Below are 12,202 nucleotides of genomic sequence, written 5' to 3'. Positions count from 1 at the left end.
GAGGATACTAATATTACTTACCTTAGGAGGATTCGGTTGAGAATTAAACAAGATAATGCATGTAAATTGCTTACTTAGTACAGTGTTTTGCTCATAGTAAAGTGCTCACTATTTACTCCTATTATCTAATGAGGGGTACATCTGGAATATGCAAAAGATCATACCTTTGAATTATACAAGGTAACAGTCATAACAAAATAAAACAAAGATATATCAGTTAAAGGCAAGAAGGTGGTATAAAAATCAAGTGGTATTAAAAATGGTGAACTGGAGCCGAGAGATCAGACTGTCCTCGGCAAGTTATTTCACCTCCCAATGCATTAGAAGCGGTGGGTTTAATGGAGATTCCTTGGTGCCTAGGTAGTCACACCACACTGTCAACAGGGCCAAAGAGTTTTAATCATCTATTAAAACTATGTCACTACGTGTTTTTCTGCTGTGGCAAAACACAAGCTCTTAGGCATGGAAGCTTGACTCACACAGTCTCTTCCCAAACCCATGCTGTCAGCCAGAGAGCAAACGTCGGCCTGCGCTGAGTCAGTGGAAAATTCCAGATGTTTGTGGCTCATTGATGGCCAAATCGAAGACTATGGAGGCTGTCAAGTGTGATGAATGAGTAGACCTTATTAGCATCAGGTGCCCCTGAGGAAAGAGATATCCCACAGGCATATTTCTTAAAAGGGTCATATATAACATGTGATCTTTAAAAAACCTTTTCAGATTCTTTCCACTATTTCCCTTCTACGTAAATTCACCAACTCATTTTCAGGTCCAGTGACAGAGAAGCAGCCATTAATAAGGAGGGAGAGGCGTATCCTCAAAGCCAGAAGCCAGAGACTGGACTTTTACACTGATGGAGGAGACATAAATCAATCTTACCTATATATTTACCCTAGTAATTTCACCTCTAGGAACTTATTTAAAGGACATTTATTTAAGGAAGTGAAGATTTATCTATAAGGACATTCAACTCAGCATGTGAGAGGGAAAAATGGGAAACAACAGGAGGGGCTGGTGAAATCAACGACAGAGGTTCATAACATGGAATACTGTTAACAACGATGCAGGTATGTATATATACACAGAAACATGCTCACAATTTATTGAGTTTAAAAAGTGAAAAAAAAGTCAGGTGACAAAAGAATCTATGTCATTCATTATCATTATTATAAAAAGGAAAGAAAAAGCTCAGTGACTGAAGTCTTTCTATGTTCTGGGCATCATTCTAAGTACTTCAAAGATGTTGACTTATTTGATCCTTACACTATTAGGTATTGTTATTATCCCCATTTTATGGATGAGGAAACTGAAGCACAGAGAGGCTAAAAAGCCAAGGCCATATGTCAGTAAGCCACAGAACTGAGATTCGAACTTGGACAGGTTTTGGAGTCGGTGCTCTCACCACTCCAAACTGCTTCTCTGTACAGAAAAAATGCTGGGAGGACATCCTCTCAAAACCTTATCTCTGTGGTTATCTCTGGGAGGTAAGATGTTGAGTAATTTTTATTTTACTTTTTGTTTACCTGCCTTCTCTTCAGCCAACATACGTTACTTATACAACAAGACAAACTCCACTAAAAATGTTTTAAGAGAGAAGATCCTTCTTGCAGACTTGAACAAGTGCCTCTGAGCCTCAGTTTCTTGGTCTGTAGAATAACACCTCTCCTGCAGAGCTAATGGCAAGGCTGAGGGAGATAATGCTCCTGAAAGCACGCTGATGGTGTAGACTTAGAAGGCGTTAAAAGTGCTGGTGCTATGGTTCAGTGCAACACATAGTAGAAAGCGATAAAGCAAGACGTCTGCAGGGATTCACAGACTGTCAAGCTGAGCAAACATGTTGTGGGAGCTGGAAGGGGTTCATATCTCATCTGATTCTCTTGAGAGCCTCCCACGACTTCTGAGCTGAGGATTGTGTTTCTTCCTCCTGCCCTGGGTGTGAAGAGTTGGGAGACAGGTATTGTCAGGGTCTTATATATAAATAGATGGCTCTCATTTTCCACTGTTTTTTTTTTTAACATTTTTTATTGATTTATAATCATTTTACAATGTTGTGTCAAATTCCAGTGTTCAGCACAATTTTTCAGTTATTCATGGACATATACACACTCATTGTCACATTTTTTTCTCTGTGAGTTATCATAACATCTTGTGTATATTTCCCTGTGCTATACAGTGTAGTCTATTCTACAATTTTGAAATCCCAGTCTATCCCTTCCCACCCTCCACCCCCCTGGTAACCACAAGTCTGTACTCTCTGTCTGTGAGTCTATTTCTGTCCTTTATGCTTTGTTTTTGTTTGTTTGTTTGTTTTTGTTTTTGTTTTTTAGAGTCCACATATGAGCGATCTCATATGGTATTTTTCTTTCTCTTTCTGGCTTACTTCACTTAGAATGACATTCTCCAGGAGCATCCATGTTGCTGCAAATGGCATTATGTTGTCGGTTTTTATGGCTGAGTAGTATTCCATTGTATAAATATACCACATCTTCTTTATCCAGTCACCTGTTGATGGACATTTAGGCTGTTTCCATGTTTTGGCTATTGTAAATAGTGCTGCTATGAACATTGGGGTGCAGGTGTCATCCTGAAGTAGATTTCCTTCTGGATACAAGCCCAGGAGTGGGATTCCTGGGTCATATGGTAAGTCTATTCCTAGTCTTTTGAGGAATCTCCACACTGTTTTCCATAGTGGCTGCACCAAACTGCATTCCCACCAGCAGTGTAGGAGGGTTCCCCTTTCTCCACAGCCTCTCCAGCATTTGTCATTTGTGGATTTTTGAATGACGGCCATTCTGACTGGTGTGAGGTGATACCTCATTGTAGTTTTGATTTGCATTTCTCTGATAATTAGTGATATTGAGCATTTTTTCATGTGCTTTTTGATCATTTGTATGTCTTCCTTGGAGAATTGCTTGTTTAGGTCTTCTGCCCATTTTTGGATTGGGTTGTTTATTTTTTTCTTATTGAGTCGTATGAGCTGCTTATATATTCTGGAGATCAAGCCTTTGTCGGTTTCGCTTGCAAAAATTTTCTCCCATTCCGTAGGTTTTCTTCTTGTTTTATTTCTGGTTTCCTTTGCTGTGCAGAAGCTTGTAAGTTTCATTAGGTCCCATTTGTTTATTCTTGCTTTTATTTCTTCTAGGAGATGTTTTTTGTTTTTGTTTTTGTTTTTTTTCGGTGAGTATTGATGTCCCAGGTTTCCTCTTATTAACAATCTAGTTGCCAGTCTGAGCCCATTTCAGTTGCTCCTCTGAACATTGCAGCCCATCTCACTGTTGACACAGCTTCCGGCTTGCAGTACTGTGAGCTCAGCCCCTGGAGTGGACAGTTCAGATCAGCAGACTAGCAAGGAGACTGGGAGTCCGTCCGTGAGATAAACACTTTACAGAGCTAATCAAAATAACTCTGGTTCTCCAGGAGCTAGTTTCTCACTTTTTTTTCCGGTTGTTTGGTATGATCACCACTTTTGAGGATTATGGAAGACAAAGGGGAGTCTCCTTCACACATACGTTTCCTTAGAAAAACTTGGAGCAGGAGGTGTCAACCAGAGGGAGACGTTGGAATCGGATGTACAGAACTTTATCTCCACCTTCATAAGCTCTTCAGCTGGCCCTGAGAATTACACTGACATAAAACAGACTAACAAGGTAGAAGCATTCAAGTCTATTTAATGTAAGTTTTACGTGACATGGGAGCCTTCATAGGGAAACCAAGACCCCAAGAGGTGGCAAAGCCTAAATGCTTTTCCACTAGATTGAACAAAGGGAGGCAATTGTGGAAAAGTGAAATATACGGGGAGGCTAAAGGAAGAGAAGAGTGATTTTGACAAGGTCTGTTTGTGCAGAATTCTCTGGGCCTTTGACCCCCTCTTTCTCTGGAGATAAGAATGTCTCTTTTCTCCTACTATAGGAAGGGCATCTCTTGCCTGGGAGTTTTCTCCTGTTTTTGAGAAGAAAAGGGGAGGAGGCTCAGCGCAAGCTTCTTGCACCTGCTGTTTTTCGAGTGCCTTTAGCTCAAAATAATCTTTATGCCAAAGTGGCATGTTTGGGAGTAGCGTATTCTGCCACCCTTCAGTGGAACCGGAACACCCAAGTACTCGTTCTCAAAGATTCTGATCCTGGGGTGGGGGTCCAGGCATCAGAATCCTTTAAAGGTCCCAGAGATGTTGAACCTCTGGGTCAGAATCACAGGAGGTGTGGGAGTTTCCCATTGACTTCCTGTGCCCCATTTAGTAATTGGACCGAAATGGCTGTAATGGCTGAGAACTGATTTGCAACTGCTTGGGAACATGTGGGCAGCTGGGGAACGTGCGACAGATGCTTCCCCAGGAAACACGTTCACTGTGAGTGGAGGGGGGTGGGTTTTGATACCAGCTTGGCAAAGAGATCAGAGCCCTGAGGCACATCAGAACATCAGGCATGTGGTCCACTTTACTCTCAGTAGGTCCCCAGAACTTGCTTCCCCCTAACCGAAATAACCATCAGCTGATAGACCTGCAAGCATTCAAAGTTGGGCTCTGAATTCATAGATGAGCTTGAGGAAGAAAAAGAACCAAAATAGCTTGTTTTGAGATAGACACACGGGGAGGTGAGTGATCCAGCCTGAAAAGTCAGTCAGTTCTCCTAGAGACTTGTTCCAAATGTTCAGCAAATGTGGGTGCTTGTCTCAGCTGCTCTGGCATCCCTGGGGTCTAAATACAGCAAGCATCAGCCTGCAGTTCGCCAGTCCTCCAAAGTCAGACTTTCAGAAACACCTTTTTGCCCCACTTCTACTTTCGGATTAGGTAGAAAATGTTTACATAAGAGGTTTCATTGATTTTAACTCCCATAGATACATGATTCATAACAGATTCTCTGGGGAAAGGATTCCAGCGAGCGTGGAAATCTTCTCGTTTTTCCTTCCATTCCACAGGGTCTGAGCACAGTCTAACCTGCACTCCTTAGGGATGTTAGTAGGTTGATTTTCGTGTTTACATACGATTGGCACTGCCTGTCCTTGACTCTCAGAGGAAGAACTGAGGAAATGAATCTCCCCAGACACCAGCTTCCCTCTCTGATTAGTAAAGGGAAAAGCTTTTGAGTTCCTTTAGGGCTAGGATGGAGCCTCATTCACTGTTGTATTTCCAGGGCTTGGTGGAGTGCCTGCCTCAAAGAAGGCACCAGATAAACCTTTGTTAAATAAATGTGTGGTATTAAACACCCACGTATTTATTATGCATTTGGCATCCAGCATTGGTGGCTGATCTACATCCTGAGAGCTGTTTGTTTACATCAACATTTCCCTATTTGAACTGAGAACCACTAATTGGATCATGTTGGTGGAACTGACTTTAAAGGGCAGCCTGAGACAGGCAGAGGCTCTATCAGATGTCCTAAAGAGGTGTGATTTTAACTTCTGCTCTCAGTTCTGAGCTGTTGTGGGCACTTGGTAAATATTAATGAAGCATGAGGCTGGAGCTATATTGTGAGGCTCCTGGGAGTCTGGAACGTGGTAATGGCTTTCACGGTGCTAGCCAGAGGGCAGCCCAACTCTGACTTTCTGGCAGAGAACGTGACTCAACCAGATGGCAAGATAGAGGCTTCATACTGCCCAAGCTGGCTGGACAGCCCTGGCAGCAGCCAGTCAGTGTCTGCTCTGGGCAAAGCAGAGGACACCTTTGGGGAGGACACAAAAATGACTCAGACATAGATGCTGCAGGGAACCGTGGAGATCAAAATAGCACCTTCCTCGTAATTTGTGAAAATTAAATGAAATGATGTAAGCAGAACAATTTAGCACAGGGCAGAGAGAGGCAGAGTAAGTATCTAATACAACACCCGTGTGTTGATACAGATAAGGTCTGGAGAGCAATTTAATTGTTATACAATTTGGGGCCAATGAAGTGTTTTTTTTTGGTTTTTTTTTTTTTTTTTTTAAGTAACACAATCAGATCCATGAGGGAGGGGTGGGAGTGTAGCAGGGATGAACTTGGAAGATATTTGGATGATGATAAAAAAAAAGAATTAGAAAAAGAACTTCATTTTACAAACTGCTATATTAAAAAATACATTGTAAGGGTCTTTTCTGAAGTCAAAGTCTTGAATCCATTAAATACAGCCTGGCTCTACTGTGGCCAGATGTCTAAACCAGTTTTTTGAATTTTAGGGAAGTAGATAACACCTTCAAGTTAAGTTAGCAGTTGTTTACTAAGAACATTATATTTGACTATAATGATTGGCACCAGAAAGTCCCATGCTCAAAAATGTCTCTTCTCTTCTACACATTTCACCAAATTAGATGAACAAACTCCTCTTTTAAAACGCAGTAGCTTAAGTGGCTTTGTTAAGAAAAGTTAAGGTCCATGGTTAGAAGAACACAGGGGTAGGGGATGATGGTAGGGGAAAACGGAAGATTAAGAAACGAATTATGTGGGACTTGTAAAAAGTATATATAAATCCATCCTGTAACACAAATGTTCGTATGTTCATAGAAGTTGGTGTTCACCTTTAAAACACCAACTCTGGGTTGCTTATCCATTTACTCCAAAGAAGTTGCCCTTTTCCTCTTCCCTGCACCTCGCTGGCATAGTCAACTGAACTTTGTCTTTTTTTCCCAGCCCCCCTTTCACTTACAAACTGGGCAGAAAGGGGAATAAGGGGGGACCCTCCACCCCCGATTCTCTCAACAAATTTTGCACCGTGCTTGGAGAAACAGAACCTGGCTTTGCCCCCTGGAGGGTTTATGTGCGGGAATGGCTTAAGAGTTAGAGCCACAAGTAGCTACAACACTGTGTGACTGAGATTAAGTACCAGTAGGACACAAAGGAGGGACCGATTAACTTGATCCGCACGTGTGTCGGAAACGCGTTCACGAGGAGGCAACTTCTGAAGAATCTCGAGGCTGGGGGCGGGGAGGACAGGAGGGGACCGCAAGGGAACAGCAAGCTTGGGGGCTGCAAAGAAGTTCCCGACTGGGGACAGAGGGATTAGCAGGACTAAGTGGGCAGGGGCCAGCCCCGAAAAGCAACTTTGTTGAGTATCCATCATCTGTAAGAAATCAGTTACACGGCTCAATGAACTTAACTCGGGAACTCAGTGCCCCTTTCGGTGACTCCCACGGCGGGGAAACCACCGGGTTCCCAGGGCCGCGGGACCCGCGAGCGGGACAGCCTGGTGGAAGCTGCTGCCCGGGCAGGCGGCTGACCCCTCTTCCCCGGCGGTGGGGGTGCGCGGGGCTCGGGCGCCGGGGTCGCCGCGAGAGGCTGGCGTTGGCTGCGTCCCGAGGTGCTGGAAGCGGCCGGGCGGGCGCCTCCCCGAAGAGGCCGGAGTTACCCGGGGTCCGGCGGAGAGGCGGCCGCTGGGGCCGCAGCAGTTGCTCCCGACATGCTCCTCTGGGGGAGGATTTCAAACCCTTGTCCACAACCACCCTCCTTCTTCCGCCCCGTCGGGCCCCAGCAACAGGCGGCGGCCCGCGTATCATTGGCCGGGCCTCGCAAAGGCGTGTTTTGATTGGCCGCCGCGCTTCCCGGCCCCGCTTCGGTGTTCGCCGCCGCCTCCATTTTGTCGGTAGAGGCAGCAGGAGGAGGTCGATCTGGACTCCGCGGTGGCCAGCAGCTATCTTGTCGGTGCTCGTGGGCTTCGCTCATTCCTGCCTCGTCGCTCCCTGGAAGGGGAGGGGGGCTTCGACGCCGAGCAGGAGTCGCAGCCGCCGAGGTCCCGAGCTCGAAGTCGGTGAGTGGCGGCGGCGCCGCGGGCGCGGCCATGTTGGCGGCCGCGCTCCCCATTGTTGGGGGAAGGAGGCGAGATCGGGAAGCCGGGCGGGCGCGGGCGGCCCGGAGGACGGGTTCCCGGGCCAGGCCCGAGGGACGTGCAGCCGCTCGGAAGCCCAGCCCCGTCAGAAGAACTGAACATTCGGGCTCGCGTAGGGAATGACTCACGATCCGGGAACTCATTTCTTTAAGGCTGTTAAAATAGTCTCGAAGGGCCTCTCACCCTTTCGAAAAGAGGAGTTATTATTTCTTTGGTAACTTGGTTTCTTGGAATGTCAGATGAAATCGTGAATGTTTGATGTTCACGATAGGGAAGCATTTTTATATATTTAAGTGTGAAACTGACCGGTTGTTATGGCTTCTGGAACTTATTTTAAAACGGGGAGGAGTCAGGAGTTCGTAACTAAAGGAAACACTGCATGACGTAAACATGTTGGGAGACTACTTTGTGAAAACGGATACGTGATGTGTCGAAAGATTGGGAAATTCTGGAGGGACTTTTAAAACACAGTCTCTTGAGAAAACGAATTTTAAGCCCATTTCTTGGCATGGCTGTCAGGGTGAACGCTTACGTGGTTTGAATTAATGTTTTGGTCACAAAATCCGTGTGAGAACCTGAAAGGTCCCTAGGAAAAATATACAACTTGTTGCGTGATTTGGCGGACACCCTCCCCCCCGCCCCCAACTCCTCAGGAGTTCCTGGATCTCAAGGCTTAGAAGAGTTCTTAAATGACAGTTTAGAGGTCAAAGTCATCCTTAGAGTCATTATTATCTGCCTTTTTAGTTTAGGAAGTAGCCATTCTGTAACTTTCTGTAGTAAATATAAACGATCACTTTATTCCATGTTTTGAATTGAAATAATGAAAAAAATCTTTGCTTTTCTAGCTAGGACTTCTCTTAAGTTTGTGTGCTGAGGAGACTCAGATGTTGGCCTCAGCTCCTAGGCTGAACTCAGCAGATCGGCCCATGAAAACTTCTGTATTGAGACAAAGGAAAGGATCTGTCAGAAAGCAACATCGGTTATCCTGGGCTTGGCAGCAAGGAAGAGGACAGGTAGTGGAAATCCTGCAATCTGAAAAGCAGACTGAAAGGTATAAACTTCATTTGTTATGGGGCAGACATTTTGTGATGGACTTAACCAACTTAATTGTTTTTATTTTTAAATAGAGGATTATTCAGATTTATGGGTAAGCTCATTTTCTTAGGAAGGCTGTGCATGTGATGAAGTGTGAACATTATTATGAAGTTAAAGCAGCTGCATAGCACCTATTTGAATCATCCTCAAGATTTCTGGAGTTTCAGATTGAGGCCATTGAAGTTAAAAGTTTTGAACAAAACTGTCTTAAGTGGAATTTTACTCAGTATTTTGTTTCCATTCACTTACAGGTGACAAAGAAGCTGAAGATGGGTGGCGGAGAGAGGTATAACATTCCAGCCCCTCAATCTCGAAATGTTAGTAAGAACCAACAACAGCTTAACAGACAGAAGACCAAGGATCAGAATTCTCAGATGAAGATTGTTCATAAGAAAAAGGAAAGAGGACATACTTACAATTCATCAGCAGCTGCATGGCAAGCCATGCAAAATGGGGGAAAGAACAAAAGTTTTCCAAATAGTCAAAACTGGAACTCTAGCTTATCAAGTCCCACCTTACTTTTTAAGTCTCAAACTAATCAAAACTATGCTGGAGCCAAATTTAGTGAGCCACCATCACCAAGTGTTCTTCCTAAACCACCAAGCCACTGGGTTCCTGTTTCCTTTAATCCTTCTGATAAAGAAATAATGACATTTCAACTTAAAACCTTACTCAAAGTACAAGTATAAAATAAGAAAGTACTAATGTTTAAATTTAGTCATATTTAAGGATAATTGGCAATTGTTTCAGACCAAATTCACTTGGGAATTTCTCTGTAAAACTACTAATTAATGTAGAAAATTACACTCCACCTTTATGTGTTATGTGCACTATGATGTAACAGAATCACTGCAACTTAAAATAACTGAATTACTGATAATTGTTCTTGGTATCAATACTAAGTGTTCTGAATTGAGTAACCAAGTGAAACCATTCAAGTTTAGATTTGGAGAATGGTAAAGGAATCAACTTTTTCTATTGCTTGTTGGGGAAAAATACTAATTTAATATTATTCATGGATCAGTATATTTAGTTGTTGAAAGCTGGTGAATCTGATAAGCATCCAGTTAAGACATAACTAGGGTTGAAAACTAGTTGAATATTTGAAAGTTTAGAAACACCCAAACCAGTAATATGCTAACAACCTGATGCACTGCTAAGAGAAAATGTGAATTTTCTTTAGAGAATAGTCGTGGTTTAGTGAACTGTATGGTGAATGTGGAAAGAGCACTAGGGGCTATTTAGAATGAGAGTATATCCCCTTGGCCCCATTTCTGACATGCAGCGGGATAGGTGTCTGCCAACAAATGCACCGAAACTATTTTTTTATAGAAACAGTATTTGGTGTTCACCGAGTAGCTTTCAAAATACATTTTTGTATTAAGGCACTGCACAAGCTATTCTGACAGTGATGTGGCTTCAGATCCCTGCAAAAGCGTGTTTAAAGTGGGGAGCTGTATAATGTGAAAGTTTTAAGTACCTAGGAAAGAGCTATGTAAATATATGTAATAAACTTGTAGCATATGTAAAGTTTTGTTGGCATTTATCCTACAAAAATAGAGTATTTTAGTATGAATTTGCTGAATATAAGACACTCTTTTTATACTATGGCCTAATTTTAAAGGTCCAAAATAACTTGCTTTTAAAGTTTGCCCTTGTGCTAAAGTGCCAGTGTATGTATGTTATAATTGATCTTGCTGTAAACTATATTTCAAAGCAAATCCTAGTGTAAAGTTTTATATAACCGAAAAGGTTTTAAGCTGCTAAAACATTTCCTATTGTTGAGAGATGTGAAATGCAGTATGAGATTACTATTTTTTTTTCTTAAGCTCAAAGGTCAACTATTAAGAGGGTTCTCCAACCTTAAGAGATTCATTTTGGCTTTCAACAATTTGTGTAACCTGTGAGTACAGTGTACAATGACCGTACCGTGATTTTTTCGTAAGGGATGCAACCCAGGGGACCACTTGTTGCAAAAGATGTAATTTCTTGCATAGTACCTTGATAACATGCTTTGCCTACCTTAAAGATAAATGCTAATTATAACAGCTAACCGAATAGTAAATTAAAAGTGTGTGTGGGGGGAATCTGTTTAAAATTTGAATGTAGGTCGGTCCCTATTACATAATTTGGCAACTTTTTCTTTTTTTTTTTGTATTTTTAAGCAGAATGGCTAAGTTGTGTTTCTCCAAATAAATTCAGGTGAGATAAAACGTCCCAAATCCTAAAGTTTATATAGTACTTAATGTACATATATGAATTTGAAGTGTGAAATTAAAAAATAAAATTGCTTTTTCCCCAGTGGCTTGCTTTTATTGATAAAAATTGTTACAACTAATATTCTTATAGCATGCACATAATTAGCCCAACTGAAATACAACAGGACTGTGGGTTTTAAGAGGCAACCGGTTTGCTTACTAACATTTGGATTAATTCAGCAGCTATACAATAGAAAAAGGCAACTAGCTGTGACTTCCTCCCAGCAGGGCTTAACAGTTAAGAGGCTATAGAATACTTTGGAAATACATGAAGTTTCTGAATTCATTTGATAAATTGAGTAAAGCAGATTTGTGTCTCCTTTTTTACTACATTATAATTTAGGTTTATAGAAAAAAAATAGCACAAAAGAATTCAAGTTGACAGGAACCCTTGTGTTTTACTACTTGTTGATACGTAAAGGTACAATTTTCACAAGGGGACATGTGGTAAAAGTCACAAGAATTACACTGGCTTTCTAAAATAGGTTCCAAATGATAGGGTAGCTTAAACTTGTTCAAGAATAATCCTTTTTAGAGTTCCACACTAATTAGGCAATGAATCCCAAGCTGTATCTTCTCATGCAAATGAAGTATAAGTGACTTGGAAGAAATCAATATTTGAGCTCATTTTTTTCCTGGTGTATTCCCAGTGTATTTTCTATTACCAGTGCCAAGGATTGCCATGTTTTCTGTACTGCACTGGAATTTGACTAGATTCAACAGTCCTCATCCTGGGCATCTTTGTTAGTTTATGTATACTAAAAGATGTATTAGGTTTTTGCTTTGGGGTTGATTCAAGTGATAAAAGGGTTCAGAGAAGGGCGTAAGTAAAATTTTAATGGCTATGGGTACGTAAAAAGTTAATGGTCATAACATCTCATACCTTAAAAAGGTACTAATAAAGTTACAGCCTACAGGAAGGATGGTGACAGAATTCCCACATCTTCGTTAAGAATGAAAAAGTTGTTAGAACTCACTTATCCTGTAGGAAGTGTGAACTTAGTGTTTTAATTTAAATGTCATATCTTTTTGATGGCAGTATATATAGTATGATGGAATCTT

General features: G+C 42.0%; 1 protein-coding gene across 1 annotated transcript; it reads left to right on the top strand.

Moving 5' to 3' along the window:
* Nucleotides 1-8,700: 8,700 nt before the first annotated feature.
* PNRC2 (proline rich nuclear receptor coactivator 2) lies at nucleotides 8,701-11,183 on the top strand. The gene is made up of 2 exons (XM_031464341.2): nucleotides 8,701-8,838; nucleotides 9,134-11,183. Exon 2 carries the CDS (start codon nucleotides 9,152-9,154, stop codon nucleotides 9,569-9,571), a length of 420 nt encoding a protein of 139 aa, XP_031320201.1. The 5' UTR covers nucleotides 8,701-8,838; nucleotides 9,134-9,151; the 3' UTR covers nucleotides 9,572-11,183.
* The last annotated feature ends 1,019 nt before the right edge of the window (nucleotides 11,184-12,202 follow it).

This window comes from Camelus dromedarius, chromosome 14 (genome assembly GCF_036321535.1).
Source record: "Camelus dromedarius isolate mCamDro1 chromosome 14, mCamDro1.pat, whole genome shotgun sequence".
In the NCBI taxonomy this organism is placed as follows: Eukaryota; Metazoa; Chordata; class Mammalia; order Artiodactyla; family Camelidae; genus Camelus; species Camelus dromedarius.
Note: the sequence above shows the minus strand (reverse complement) of the source record. Positions and strands in the feature narration are given on the sequence as shown.

Coding starts and splice junctions, on each gene's coding strand:
- PNRC2 (XM_031464341.2), top strand. CDS start 9,152: ATGGGTGGCGGAGAGAGGTATAACATTCCAGCCCCTCAATCTCGAAAT.